This window comes from Leptonychotes weddellii, chromosome 16 (genome assembly GCF_054177405.1).
Source record: "Leptonychotes weddellii isolate Sample4059 chromosome 16, ASM5417740v2, whole genome shotgun sequence".
Taxonomy (NCBI): Eukaryota; Metazoa; Chordata; class Mammalia; order Carnivora; family Phocidae; genus Leptonychotes; species Leptonychotes weddellii.
The window spans coordinates 30,334,880-30,348,690 of NC_138384.1; the positions used below are offsets into that span (position 1 = coordinate 30,334,880).

Sequence of the window (13,811 nt, forward strand, 5' to 3'; positions counted from 1 at the left end):
CTGCCTTCGGCTCAGGTCATGATCCTGGAGTCCAGGGATCAAGTCCCACATCAGGCTCCCTGCTGAGCAGGGAGTCTGCTTCTCCCTCGGACCCTCCCCCCTGTCATGTGCTCTCTCTCATTCTCTCTCTCAAATAAATAAATAAAATCTTTAAAAAAAAAATGGCCTATAAGCACATGCAAAGATGTTCATCATTAGTTTCTGAGAAATGCAAATCAAAACTCCAAGGAGATACTACTTCACACCCAATAGGATGGCTATAATCAAAAAGATAATGAAAAAAGTTGACAAAAATATGGAGAGGGCGCCTGGGTGGCTCAGTCGTTAAGAATCTGCCTTCAGCTCAGGTCATGATCCCAGAGTCCTGGGATCGAGTCCCACATCGGGCTCCCTGCTCTGCGGGAAGCCTGCTTCTCCCTCTCCCACTCCCCCTGCTTGTGTTCCTGCTCTCGCTATGTCTCTATCAAATAAATAAATAAAATCTTTAAAAAAAAAATATGGAGAAACTAGGAACATCATACACTGCTGGTGGGAATGGAAAATGTTACAGCTGCTTTATACGATCCAGCAATTACACTCCTAGGTATTTACCCAAGAGAAATAGAAACATATGTCCACATACAAACTTGTACATGAACGTTCATAGCAGCATTATTATTTATAATAGCCAAAAAGTGGAAACCACCCAACTGTCCATCAACTGGTAAGTGGATAAGCAAAAAGCCACATATTATATGATTCCATTCTTACGAAATATTCAGAATAGTAAATCCATAGAGAGAGAAGGTCTGTATGAGTTTGCCAGGGGCCGAAGGTGAAGGGTAGAGTGGGGAGTGACAATGGGTACGGGGTTTCTTTCTAGAGTGATGAAAATGTTCTGGAATTAGGGGCCCCTGGGAGGCTCACTCTGTTAAGTGTCTGCCTTCGGCTCAGGTTGTGATCTCAGGGTCCTGGGATCGAACCCCGCGTCGGGCTCCCTGCTTGGTGGGGAGTCTGCTTCTCCCTCTCCCGCCCCCTCCACTTGTGTTCCCTCTCTCGCTGTCAAATAAATAAATAAAATCTTCTTTAAAAAATTAAATAAAAAATAATTAATTAAAAAAAAGAAAATATTCTGGAATTAGGTGGTGGTGACAGTTACACACTCCTGTAATATTCTAAAACCCCTGAACTGTATACTTTAAAAGGGTGAATATGATGGCATGTGAATTACATCTCAGTAACAATAAGTAGAAAAATAAAAAAAATAATCCTGTCTGGAGCAAAGGCTCCTCTAAAAACATGTTTTTTATAAAAAACAAAAAATTAGAAACAAAGTAAATTCCAACTGGGGATTACTGAAATAAATGAAGGTGCATTAAGTCAACGGAATACCATGCCCACACACAGCAGGTACAAAGAGTCCTACTAAAGGTAATGAGGTATTAAAAATTGCCTTAGAGGGGCAACTGGGTGGCTCAGTCAACTAAGCGTCCAACTCTCAATTTCAGCCTCAGGGTTGTGAGATCAAGCTCCACACCCAGCTTAAGATTCTCTCTCTCCCTCTCCCTCTGCCCCTACCCCTGGCTCACATGCTTGCATGTGCACGTGCTATCAGAAATAAATAAATAGATAAATAAATAAACACTGCCTTAGAAATATATTTTATATAAAAGATATTTGTCCTATTAATTTTTTTCAGTCAAAAAAGTATGCCCATGGGGCGCCTGGGTGGCTCGGTCAGTTAAAGCATCCGACTCTTGATTTCTGCTCAGGTCATGATCTCTGGGCTGTGGGATCAAGCCCCTTGTCCAGCTGCATGCTCAGCGCAGAGTCCACCTGAGATTCTCTCTCTCTTTCTGCCCCCACTCCCACCCTGCTCACGCGTGCGCTCTCTCTCAAATAAATAAATAAATAAAATCTTAAAAAAAAAAAGTATGCCCACAATATTCTAATGCCCTTCCTCCAAAGAAAACAATCTTAGGATAAAACCAGTTCTAACTTCTGGCCTCCAGATTTTTGTTTAATTCTTTACATTGGAAAATTTTTTTTTAAGTATACTCACAGTAGGAATCCATATTGATAAAAAGAAAAAAGGAAATATATGTATATATACACTGAAAGGTTAACAGTAGTTATATCCTGGAAGTAGTATAATGGGGGCTATTTTTTTTACTTCTTTGGTTTAGCTGTTTTTTTCAGTTTCTTGACAATCAGTATTAATTAGTAGTATTTAAACAATCTGTTGATTTTAAAAACAAGTATTCTAAAGGACAGTGGTATTAACACTTCATACCCAGAAAGAAAGGTTGAATAACTAACTTCAAGGAATAAAGACATCAAAATTCCAAACCTCATCAGACTCCTAACACTTCATTAAGTCCGAATTATTGGAAGTTAACTTTTAAACCTCTACAACCACGATCCTAATGGATTCTTACTCCTGCTGCGGCAGAAATTTATAACACTTGATGTGTGGCAGAAATTTATAACACTTGATGGTACTGAAAGTTACATTATTTTGACAAAAATCAAAACAGTAAGGGAAACATGAAGGACCAGATCCCAGTTCTCAGTCCAGAAACTGGTTCTGATGAAACATGGTGTACTCAAGGATAAGTGTGAAGGTGAAGCATTTACTCTGCACAGTCTGAAGGCGTTGTTCCAATATAAAAATACAGTAAAAAAAAAAAAAGGGGGGGGGTCACCTGGGTGGCACAGTCAGTTAGGCATCTTGACTCTTCGTCTTGGCTCAGGTTGTTATCTTAGGGTCGTGAGATCGAGCCCTGTGTTAGGCTCCGTGCCTGGCGGGGAGTCTGCTTGAGATTCTCTCTCCTTCTCCTTTTGCCCTTCCCCCCACCCCATACACACATTCTCGTGCTTGCTCTTTCTCTCAAATACAATCTTTTTTAAAAAATACTGTAACTTCACCACAAACAACACAAACCACCACTAATGAGTGTTTACTCCCCAAAAGACAGCCAAGCCGACAGAAAATAAAGCTTACTCATAACATACAAAAGGACAGGACTCTAAATTTTGAAATCAACTCTGCAGTTGTCTTTTTACATGTTTTTAAAAAGTGAAAATAAACCTCTACTTCATACTAGTTTCTAAGAAAAAGGAACATGTAAAGGAAACACTGCAAAGTACTTCAGAGACAAAGGAAAAGAGTTAAAATGGGTTTTACCTAGAAATTTTTAATTAAGAACATTCTCAATACTGCCAAGAAGTTTTTAAAATAAAAATAGAGTTGGGGCGCCTGTGTGGCTGTTGGTTAAGCCTCCGACTCTTGGTTTCGGCTCAGATTGTGATCTCAGGGTCGTGAGATTGAATCCCATGCCAGACTCTGCAAGTTCAGCACCAAGTCTGCTTGAGATTCTTTATCCTTCGTCCTCTGCCCCTTCCCCACTCCCACTCTCTCTCTCTTTCTAATAAATAAATAAAATCTTAAAAAAGAATAAAATTAAAATTAAAGTTAAAATTAGGTGAGGCTATTAATGAGGTTAATATGATAAAAACACAATGAACCATCACTACCTATATTAGAACAACTAAAATAAAAAATAGTGATAATACTAAATGCTGGTGAGCGTGCGGAGAAATGGGATTTCATACATCGCTGATAGGAATGTAATATGATACAACCACTCTAAAAGAGAGTTTAGCAGTTTCTTTTAAAGCTAAATATGTACTTGGGGCACCTGGGTGGCTCAGTTAGTTGAGCCTCTGACTCCTGATTTCAGCTCAGGTCATGATCTCGGGGCTGTTGGATCAGGCTCCACGCTTGGCAGGCAGTCTGCTTGGGATTCTCTCTCCCTCTCCCTTTGCCCCTTGCCCAGCTCTCTCTCTCTCTCTGTCTAAAATAAATAAATGAAATAAATATGTACTTATCATATGACCCAGCACCTTTAGGCATTTACGCCCCAAAATTAAACCTTATGTTCACATAAATATGTGTATGCGAAAGTTTATAGCTACTTTATTTGTAATAGCCAAAAACTGGAAAATCTTCTGGTATGTCCTTCAACAGGTGAATCATTAAACAAACTACGGTACATCCATACTTTGGAATACTACTCAACATTAAAAAGGAATGAACTATTAATACATGAAACAATTTGGATAGATCTCAAAGGAATTATGGTAAGAGGAAAAAAGCCAAAGTAACATACTGTGTGATTCCATTTATCTAACATTCTCAAAATAACAAAATTACAGAGATGGAGAACAGCTTAGTGGTTGCTCAGGGTTAGAGATGACGGTGCGTGTGCATGAAAATAAAGGGTTAGCATGAGGGAGCTCTGAGGTGCTTCTATAGTTCTGTATCTTGATTGTGGTGGTGTCACACAAACCTACACATGATAAAACTGCACAGAACTACACACACACACACACACACACGCATTAATGAACCCATGTAAAACTGGTGAAATCTAAATCAGGCTATGAACTGTAACAATGTCAGTTTCCTGGGTTTGATATTAAACTATATTATATAAAATGTTAGCACTGCATGAAACTAGGTGAAGGGAACATGGAATCTCTCTGTACTGTTTTTTGCAATTTTCTGTGACTCTGTATTTCAAAAGAAAAAGAAAAAAAATTAGATGGAGCTATGCATGAGAAGGCTAATATAACAAATAGAAAAAATTTAACATAGCATTTGGAACATGGTAACAAGGCTACCACGAACACTTTGACCTTACTGAGCACTTTTAATAAATCAACTAATTTGAAAACACAGGTTTCTGCAGACTATTCAATTTCAGCAGAGAGCATGGCTGGAGGTAGAATTCGTGAGTTTAGTTACCAGATACTATATGAAATCTCTTATGGACATGGCAAGATTTTTTTCAGACTTGAAACTGTTCAAGTGACTAAGGAACCATTGCACAACATAAATGTCTCCACACTGCTTCTTCCTAAAATCTTTAACTTCAATCTCCATATGGTCCAAGGCCCTTAATACACAAAAGTCTCTTATATCATCAAATAAAACTTGTAAGATGAAAATAAACGTATCGCCTGTTTGGATCCAAATTAATGTAAAGTCTAGCTCAAGGCCATCCTCAATTTCAATATTCCCTTAGGAAAAAAAAATAATTCCACGTCATGTTAAAAATGGTAAAATGAATTGCAAGCTTTTACGGTATTCTGCAGCAGCTGAGTCCCTAGCAAATATTCTGAAGGATAGAAAGAACATTCTACTGGCAGTCTTCTGAATTCCTCAAGCAGGCTCTGAGCTGTCCAGTCAGCTCTGTAGGAAAGAGCAAAGATAGAAGAGTCTCAGACCAGCTGCTGGGAACTGGACCCTAAAACTTCAAATAAGCATCCTCTTTGGCCTCGAGCCCCCCTTCGGCATTACTCCACACCTATGTGTGTGTAAGTGATTAATACAGAGTCTCTAGTGCCGTGGGTGTGATCCTGAAATAGTTTCCTCCACTAAATATTACTCCAACGGATTCAACAGAAGGGAGAATAGAAAGCTGAGTGAAATTATACAACAGCTTGCTTTTCTATCTTCCATAGAAAAGTGGCTGAAATTTTTCTCAGCTTTAGCAGGTATAAGAATATCTAACTACAGGGCGCCTGGGTGGCTCAGTCGTTGAGCGTCTGCCTTCGGCTCAGGTCATGATCCCGGGGTCCTGGGATCGAGCCCCGTATTGGGCTCCCTGCTCAGCGGGGAGCCTGCTTCTCCCTCTCCCAGTCCTCCTGCTTGCGTTCCCTCTCTCGCTGTGTCTCTCTCTGTCAAATAAATAAATAAAATCTTTAAAAAAAAAAAAGAATATCTAACTACAACCACCTGACCAGTGCCCATATCAGCAGAGGAGCCCCTGGATTTTCTTCCCATGGACTCTTCTGGACTCCTAACACTAGGATGTATTGGTAGGGGTTTCATGGAAGAAGCTGTGCTATAAGGCCATCTATCACACCAGGACCAGCACTGTGATAACACCCCCCCTCACCCCGCCTTGGTTCCTTCTAGTATCCCTTTCCTATCCTTCCTTTACCGCAATATCCTAAACCTTCTGTGTGAATCCAGGGTAGACTACAAAAAGCTCTATCCACTCCCTGGTTCCTCTTGCCTTTCAACAGCTAAAAACTTAATGGGGTTTGAAAAAGACTCCACACCCTGACGTACCAACGATTCGGAGAGTGACAGTGTTTGGGTCACAGATTTTTTTTTTTTTAAAGATTTTATTTATTTATTTGAGAGAGAGAATGAGAGAGAGAGCACATTAGAGGGGGGAGGGTCAGAGGGAGAAGCAGACTCCCCGCCGAGCAGGGAGCCCGATGCGGGACTCGATCCCGGGACTCCAGGATCATGACCTGAGCCGAAGGCAGTCGCTTAACCAACTGAGCCACCCAGGCGCCCTGGGTCACAGATTTTAGACAGAAGACGAGCTGTGACATGGAAGTACCTTAGTTGAACACAGTATACTAGATTTGGGGAAATCCACAAATATGAATTACACTGTTAGTGTAGAATCTACCCTGCAGGAAACCGAAGGTCTTCTTGAAATCACCTTTCGGTACTCAAATGCAGTAAACTTCAAGGACCTGAGGGTTTTATTCACCGAAGAATTACTGTGGGCTACACGTGCAAATGCACAGAAATGAATACTTAGAGCAAGCACTTGGAACAAGACCTCTCAATTCTTCCATATTCAACGCCATGTTAATCTGCCTGTTCACTTACTTTGAAGCCCAGCATTAACAGCAATCCTATTGATCACAGCGCACAGAAATTCGCAGAAAGAGGCCATAATGCTGGTGCTGAAGAACAGTGTCAGCATCTTGGATTTACCATGATCTAGAGTACCGCGTACGTCAGGAAGGACACTGCCCCACTGCAGCAAAGCTGACTACGCCTTGGTCCCCAAATTTCAACTCACTGCTAGACAGCTCCGCCTAAACATCACCTATGTTTTACTCCAAATCCACAATACCACCCCTAATTTGCAATAATAACAACAGCAATGTTTTCCCACTCTGGTTCAAAGCTACTGTGCGATTATTTAACCCAGGAAGGCAGTCAGGATCCTCTCCACCCTCACCCTGTAGCAGCGCTCACAGTCATTCGTTCTTTACCGTTCCCATCCCCAGTGGCCCTGGTCAAGAAATTATTCCTTAAACTCAAGTTTCCCAGCAGGGTCTTCTCGGTGTCCCACAGTCAAATTCATGCTCCAAAACATTATTCTGAACAAGGCATCCAAGCCTTGAAAAAAAAAAAAATCTACAGATCTGGCAATGCAGCCAACACAAATCTATTCTGATTAGCTTGGACAAGCTCCAAGCACCTTCCACAAGAAGTTTCTAGACACAGGGGGCTCAAGACCAAGGACTCTGAATCTCCAAAGGTAACTGTGTTCACTACTTTTTTGACATCGCTTCTTTCTCTATGGTAATCAACAATTAAATCTCTGAAAAGGGTTTATGGCTCATTTTCATGGACAACCAGAAGGAGCAGGTGGACTGCTTCCTACACCACAGCCAGCCTTGGAGGAGAATGAATTCCAAGAAATAGAATAGTGAAAGCAACTTTAAAAAGAAAAAAAGGAACACGAGCAAACTCCCTGAGTCTGTGGGTACATGGAGAAGGCTGAAGTGGTGAGCGGATTTTTAATTTTTTTTTTAAGATTTTATTTTTAAGTAATCTCTCTGCCCAAAATGAGGCTCAAACTCACAACCCTGAGATCAAGAGTCACATGCTCCACTGACTCAACCAGCCAGGCACCCCTAGTTGGATTTAATTTTGAGAGAGAATATGAAGCCTTCAGGATGAAATCCAAATATCTTACTCTACATTTAAGAAATTTCCAGGCACCTGGGTGGCTCAGTCAGTTAAGCATCCAACTCTTGATTTTGGCTCAGGTCACGATCTCAGGGTCATGAGATAGAGCCTTGCATTGGGCTCCGTCCTCAGCACAGAGTCTGCTTGAGATTCTCTCTCTCCCCCTCTCCCTTTGCCCCTCCCCCCTGCTCGTGCACGCTCTCTCTTTCAAGTAAATAAATAAATAAATCTAAAAAAAAAAAAAAGAAAGGAAAGAAAGAATGAAATTTCCATCTTAGAGGCCCCTGGGTAGCTCAACTGGTTAGGTAACCAACTCTTGATTTCGCCTCAGGTCATGATCTCAAGGGCCTGGGATTAAGCCCTGCATGGGGCCCCACATTCAGCATGGAGTCTGCTGGAGATTCTCTCTCTCCCTCTGCCCCTCCCCCCTGCTCGCGCACGCTCTCTCTAAATAAATAAAATCTTAAAATAAAAAAAGAAATTTCCATCCTAACTAGTGACCTAGTGGGTTAGTGAAAACATATACATAAAAGGAAAAATAAACATAAGCAGACTATAGCAAGAACATGAAGCAAGTAATTCAAGAGTTCAAAGGAGGAACCACAAAAATGAAGCACCTGGATGACAGAGAAGTCAGGATTTTGAACTGTATCCTGGAGTGTTCAGGGAGTATGTAAACCAGTTTGGCTAAGGCAGAGAACACAGAGACCAAAGAAGATGAGAGAGAGTGTATGTATACAGTCGTCCCACAGTTCCAGTCCATTGTTCATATGCCTTTTACTCCTCTATCTGGACTTGAGTCGGTTCAGAGGCCAGGAACCACTACAGTTTGTTGACCTATTAGCTAAACGTCAGTCCCCAGAACTCAGAATGTTAGTAACAGTTTTACTAAATTTAATCTCAGAACAGCATAACATTGAGGTGCACTGTGAGTTCAGATTTTTAAGTACCTGTACTAAAAATAGCAAAACTTTTGTAAAAGTCAAGACGCAGGGATCCACAAATCAAAACAAGAATTTTTAAACCCAGACACTTACAAAAACAGTTAGGAACTGCTTAATAACATGGACATCCTCTAAAGGAAAAGGCAGAAGAATTGAAAGTCTCATGAAGTGATAAACAGTTTTAAAAACAGGTTTACAATCAGTTTTTAAACACTAAAACTACTCCGGGAAATGGAAATTCCTCTCCTTAATCCCTTTGAGGGCAATATACCTGAGTCAGGAATAAGAACATCCTGCCTCTGCCTAAGTTCAAATGTGAACCTTTTACAATATCCCTAACATTAAATAGCAAATAGAGGAGAAGACAATTTCCAATCCGTCAAAAAGAAAAGCAGCCACTGTTCTGGATTTGCCACCTATCTTTGCCAGACACATAAGCAGAAGCTTCAGTAAAACGAAACTAGGGAACCTCAAGGTTTGAGTTGACAGTGATTACTTAAGCTTATGTCTGTGAAATGAAACTACCAGAACCTTTAAATATCAATTTGCTTGTCGCTAAACCACAGGTTTATGCTTCGTCTTGGAAATGCTAACAGGATGGAACCCGTGAGCCTTTTATTAAAACGTGATGACCATGGAGAGCGCCCTTGAAGCTTAGCAACAGAGGACTCAACCCTAAAAGGTTCCCCTCTGAAAAAGTGAGGATGGGTTTGACATGTAACCCAGCACCAGTCCTAAAACGCTTGACTGCACTTTCCATAAAAGGTGGGAGTTGTAATAGTAGCACAGAGCAGACACCAGCCCACTAGAAGCAGATGGAACCCACCAACTCATTTTACCCAGACCTCCAAAAAGGTACACAGAACTGTCTGTGCTTGCCAAAGCAGGGCAGATCTGAATGGGTGAATCTACGAAAACGCTTCACAAAGGATTACTAATGGTATTGCATTTGCCTACTGTAGCCCCCAATGTAAAACAGGATCTGGAAAATGAAAAACAATTTAAAAGCTCGTTCTCCATACTCAAGCTAAACACACACACGGCCCAGATTTTTATTTTACAAATAAAAAATGACTCAGTAACCTATTCCAGGACAAGGGCTCTTCTAGAAGGGATATCTAGCTAGAAACATTCCCTGCTTATGTACATAGTTCATCAGGGGTCAGGTAAGATTCCATTTTGTAACAGCTGAACTTTAAACAGAAAGTCATTAATGGTGCAACATTCACTCATTAGCATGAAGCTACCTCCTAGAATGAAAAGCATTGGCTGTATCTGCCAGGATGACAACTTTACAGTGAGAAGCTGAAGCCAAGGATCCTGAACTCCTAGAAAGTTCTATTGGCCTCAGAAGAGCTCACCATCTCCACCGGCCTACACTTAGCTGTCACCCTATTTCTCAATCCCCACAGAAAAAGACATCGCTAATACCGGAAATTTATTTTAAATAAAAAATTAAAAGATGGGCAAAAGGGTCAACAGCCGGCAAAACATTACAGGGCTGACATGATTCCTGTTTGGGATTGGGGGAGGGGGAGGAGCTTTCTGGATGTTTCTATTCTTGGCAAGGAAAGCACCTCCAGGTCCTGTACCATCAAAAGGCAGTAACACAGGAATGTTCTCAGGGAATCAATGATCTGCCTGTGCTAATAGACTTCATCTCTGGGTGTGCTGATGGGGAGCAAGATGGGGAGGGCTGGAGGGGGGAGACTGGGGAAGGTGTGTTTGACTAGGGGGGGATGGGAGGAAAGACTAGATGGATAAGGGGGCCGGGAAAGGTGTGGACTGTTAAGGGGGAGAGTGCGGATGACTAAGGGAGGTGAGGGGAGGATGTGGATGGCTAAGGGGATGTCCAGAAAAGGCCTGGAAGGCTGAGGCGGAGGGGGAAAAGGTGTGGACCGCTAAGAAGGAGTGGGGGAAGGTGCGGATGGCAGAGGGATGGAGGGATGGCCATCAGACCCTGGAGAAGCGGCAACGAAGGCAGGCCGAGGGGGGTGGCCTCGCCCAGGCTCCCCCCAATCCACCTTCTGTGGGCGTGTGCCCGGCTGCGCGTGTGCAAGGGCCAGGCCACCAGGCCGCAGGGCCACCACTCACCCCACGACTCCCTGGTTGTAATTCCTCCGCTTCCACGGGGTCCCGCTGTACACGCCCCCGCTGCCGTCGGCCCGGCCGCCCCCCGCGGCCCGCCCTCCGCTGGGCTGCAGCAGGCTGTAGTTGAGTCCGTAGGTGCTGGCCTTATTGTCGCGCTTCCTCTTGTTGCTGCTGCCCGAGGCCGGGTCCGCGGGCTCCGCGGCGGGGACGGCGGCGGAGGAGTGTGGGGACGAGGACGCGGAGGGGGACGGGGACGCCGAGGGGCCCGCGACAGCCCGGCGGGCCCAGGCCGCCGGCTGGTGGTGGTTGTTGTTGTTGTTGGTCGTCTCCAGGGGCAGGAAGTCCCGCTGCTCCGCGGACTGCGCGTGGCCGCCCAGCAGGCGCTCCCCGGAGCGGTACATGCCGGCCGGGGCCGGGGCCGGGGCCGGGGCCGCGCCGCCGGGGCTGCCGGTGCTGCTGCCGCTCCCGCCGGTGGCCGTGCTGCTGCCGCCGCCGCCGCCGCTCGCGCCGCCGCTGCTGTGACAGTGGTGGTTGAAGTAGAGGTTCCTCAGCCCCTGGGTCGTCTCCCAAATCTGCATCCACAGACTGTTGGACGGTCCGAGCTGCTCTGGCTGGAACCAGGCGATCCTCGGATCCATCAAACGGCGGCGGCCGCTGCCCCCGCCCCTCCCGGCCGCCCGCAGGGCCGCCGCCGCCGCCGCGCCTCAGGCGCAAGCCCGGCCTCGGCGGCTGCTGCTGCTGCTGCTGCTGCTGCTGCTGCTACTGCTGCTGCTCGGGGCCCGCCGCGGGCGGCGCGGTCGCGCAGGGAGCCCGGCCGGCGCCGGCGGCGTCGCTCCCGCCCTCGGGGGCTCCGCGGGCCCTCCCCCCCTCCCTCCGCCCCTCCGCCGAGCCCCTGTCACTGGGGTCCCCGTGCAAATGGCGGCGGCGGCGGCGGCTCCGGAGTAGGGCGAGCGGCAGCAGCGGCGGCGGCGGCGGCGGCGGCGACGGCGGGGGCGGCAGCGGCGGCGGCGGCGGCGGCGGGACGCGCCTGCTCCGTAGCGTTCTCGCTCCTCCGGCCCCGGGGCGGGGCCTCCGCCGGCTCCGCCCCGCTAGCTCCGCCCCCGCCCCCGCCCTCCCGCACACGCCCCGCCCCCGCCGCGCCGCGCCTCCCGGTCAGCCTCGGCGGCTGCGCCGTGCGTCACAGAGGCCGCGGTGCGGCGCGGCGGGGGCCGCAACCGCCGTACCCAACCGTCCCCGTGCCACTTGAAGAAGGGGCCGCATGTACCTGGGCGTCTAGGCGCCCGTGATGCGCGCGCCGCCCCCGGTGTGGGTTCCCGGTCCCTGAAACCCGGCGAGGCCGGACAGACGCCGGCCGGCTCCGCAGCGAATGGATGGTCGGAGGCGCCGCCCCCACATCGTACCCTCCCCCACCCAGCGGCCTCGGGGACCCCCTCCGCTCTCGCGACCCCTCCCGAGATCTCCGCTCCAAGCCCGCCTCGGGGGAGGGAGGGGGAGAAAACGTAACCCACCCCCGAGCATGTGCTCTGGATCCTGGATGGACGCGGACTATGCGGGCACCCCCGTCGCCCCCCGCAGCCACGGTGCTGCGTCCCGCGGGGGGTTTGGAGCCCCAAGCCCTGGCGGATCATCCCCCACCCCAGCCCAGACTGGGGAAACCTGCGCCCGTCCGCGTGGCTGGACGCGCTTCTTCGGTGAGCGTGTAAGCCATGGGCTCAGAACCACCTTCACACACCCTAAACCCGCTTTACACACACGCGCGCGCGCGCGCGCCGGCACAGAAACGCGCACAGATGCACAGACACGGAGGCAGGCACACATGCTGCTCGGCGTGCAAAGAATCCTCACTTGCCCTCAGGTGCACCAGCAGCCAAGGAAAGCTCTCCTCGGTGCAGAATTAACTTTAAGAAAACCCAAAACCTTTTAAGCCTAAAATGAGGACCATATCGTTGGCATCAGTAGAGATTTTCCACAAAGTGGTTATTTGCATGTCTTCCCAATCCCTGCGGTAAAAACAACAAGGAAAAGGGAACTTTAAGTATTTTAAATCATTAAGGAGGAAAAATAAGTGAGCACGTTTCCTCTGTGCCCTCTGAGGTTGGTCCAAAGTCCAGAATGAGTCCCTGATACCGCTTTTGGCCTTCTATTTTGGGAGCTCAATATCCTGGAAAGTTTGGGGGGTTTTGGCAAAGATGAAAAAATACTGGTCAAATAACGAAGCATTGCTCTACCGTTTTTCTTGCTGAGAGAATAACATGGCTATAAATAGGGAAGCACACCCCCAAAAAACCCTAAATAGAATTTTGGTTCATCCTATTTGTTGTTGATTTACTACAAGTCAATATTAAGAGTATTCTCAGAATGAAATTAGCTCTATACTGAGAATTACAAAGCCAGAAAAATGAGTAGTGGTATTTTTAAGGATATTCACACTGACAAATTATACAAAAATAAAGCATTGTATAGAAACAGGTTTATTTTGGGGTGCCCCACTCTTGATCTCAGGGTTTTGAGTCCCAGTCCCAGGTTGAGTGTAGAGATTACCTAAAAATAAAAAATCTTAAAAAAAGGGGCGCCTGGGTGGCTCAGTCGTTAGGCGTCTGCCTTCGGCTCAGGTCATGATCCCAGGGTCCTGGGATCGAGCCCCGCATCGGGCTCCCTGCTCCACGGGAAGCCTGTTTCTCCCTCTCCCTCTCCCCCTGCTTGTGATCCTGCTCTCACTGTGTCTCTCTCTGTCAAATAAATAAATAAAATCTTAAAAAAAAAAAAGAAAGAAACAGGTTTATTTTGATGACTTCAAATTTGTTTTTTGGGTTTTTTTAAAAGATTTTTCATTTATTTGACAGAGAGAGCACAAGCAGAGGGAACAGGAGAGGGAGAAGCAGTCTCCCTGCTGAGCTTGATCCCAGGACCCTGGCATCATGACCTGAGCGGAAGGCAGAGGCTTAACCAACTGAGCCATCCAGGCATTCCATCAAATTTATTTTAAAAATCAAACAGAGGTG

General features: G+C 46.5%; 1 protein-coding gene across 1 annotated transcript in view; it reads right to left on the reverse strand.

Moving 5' to 3' along the window:
- The window catches only part of TENT4B (terminal nucleotidyltransferase 4B), a 57,852-nt gene extending 46,310 nt beyond the window's left edge, over positions 1-11,542 (reverse strand). The window contains exon 1 of the mRNA XM_081806610.1: positions 10,813-11,542. Coding sequence (XP_081662736.1) covers positions 10,813-11,447 — 635 coding nt within the window. The 5' untranslated portion in view covers positions 11,448-11,542. The remainder of the gene's footprint in view (positions 1-10,812) is intronic.
- Between the last annotated feature and the right edge of the window lie 2,269 nt (positions 11,543-13,811).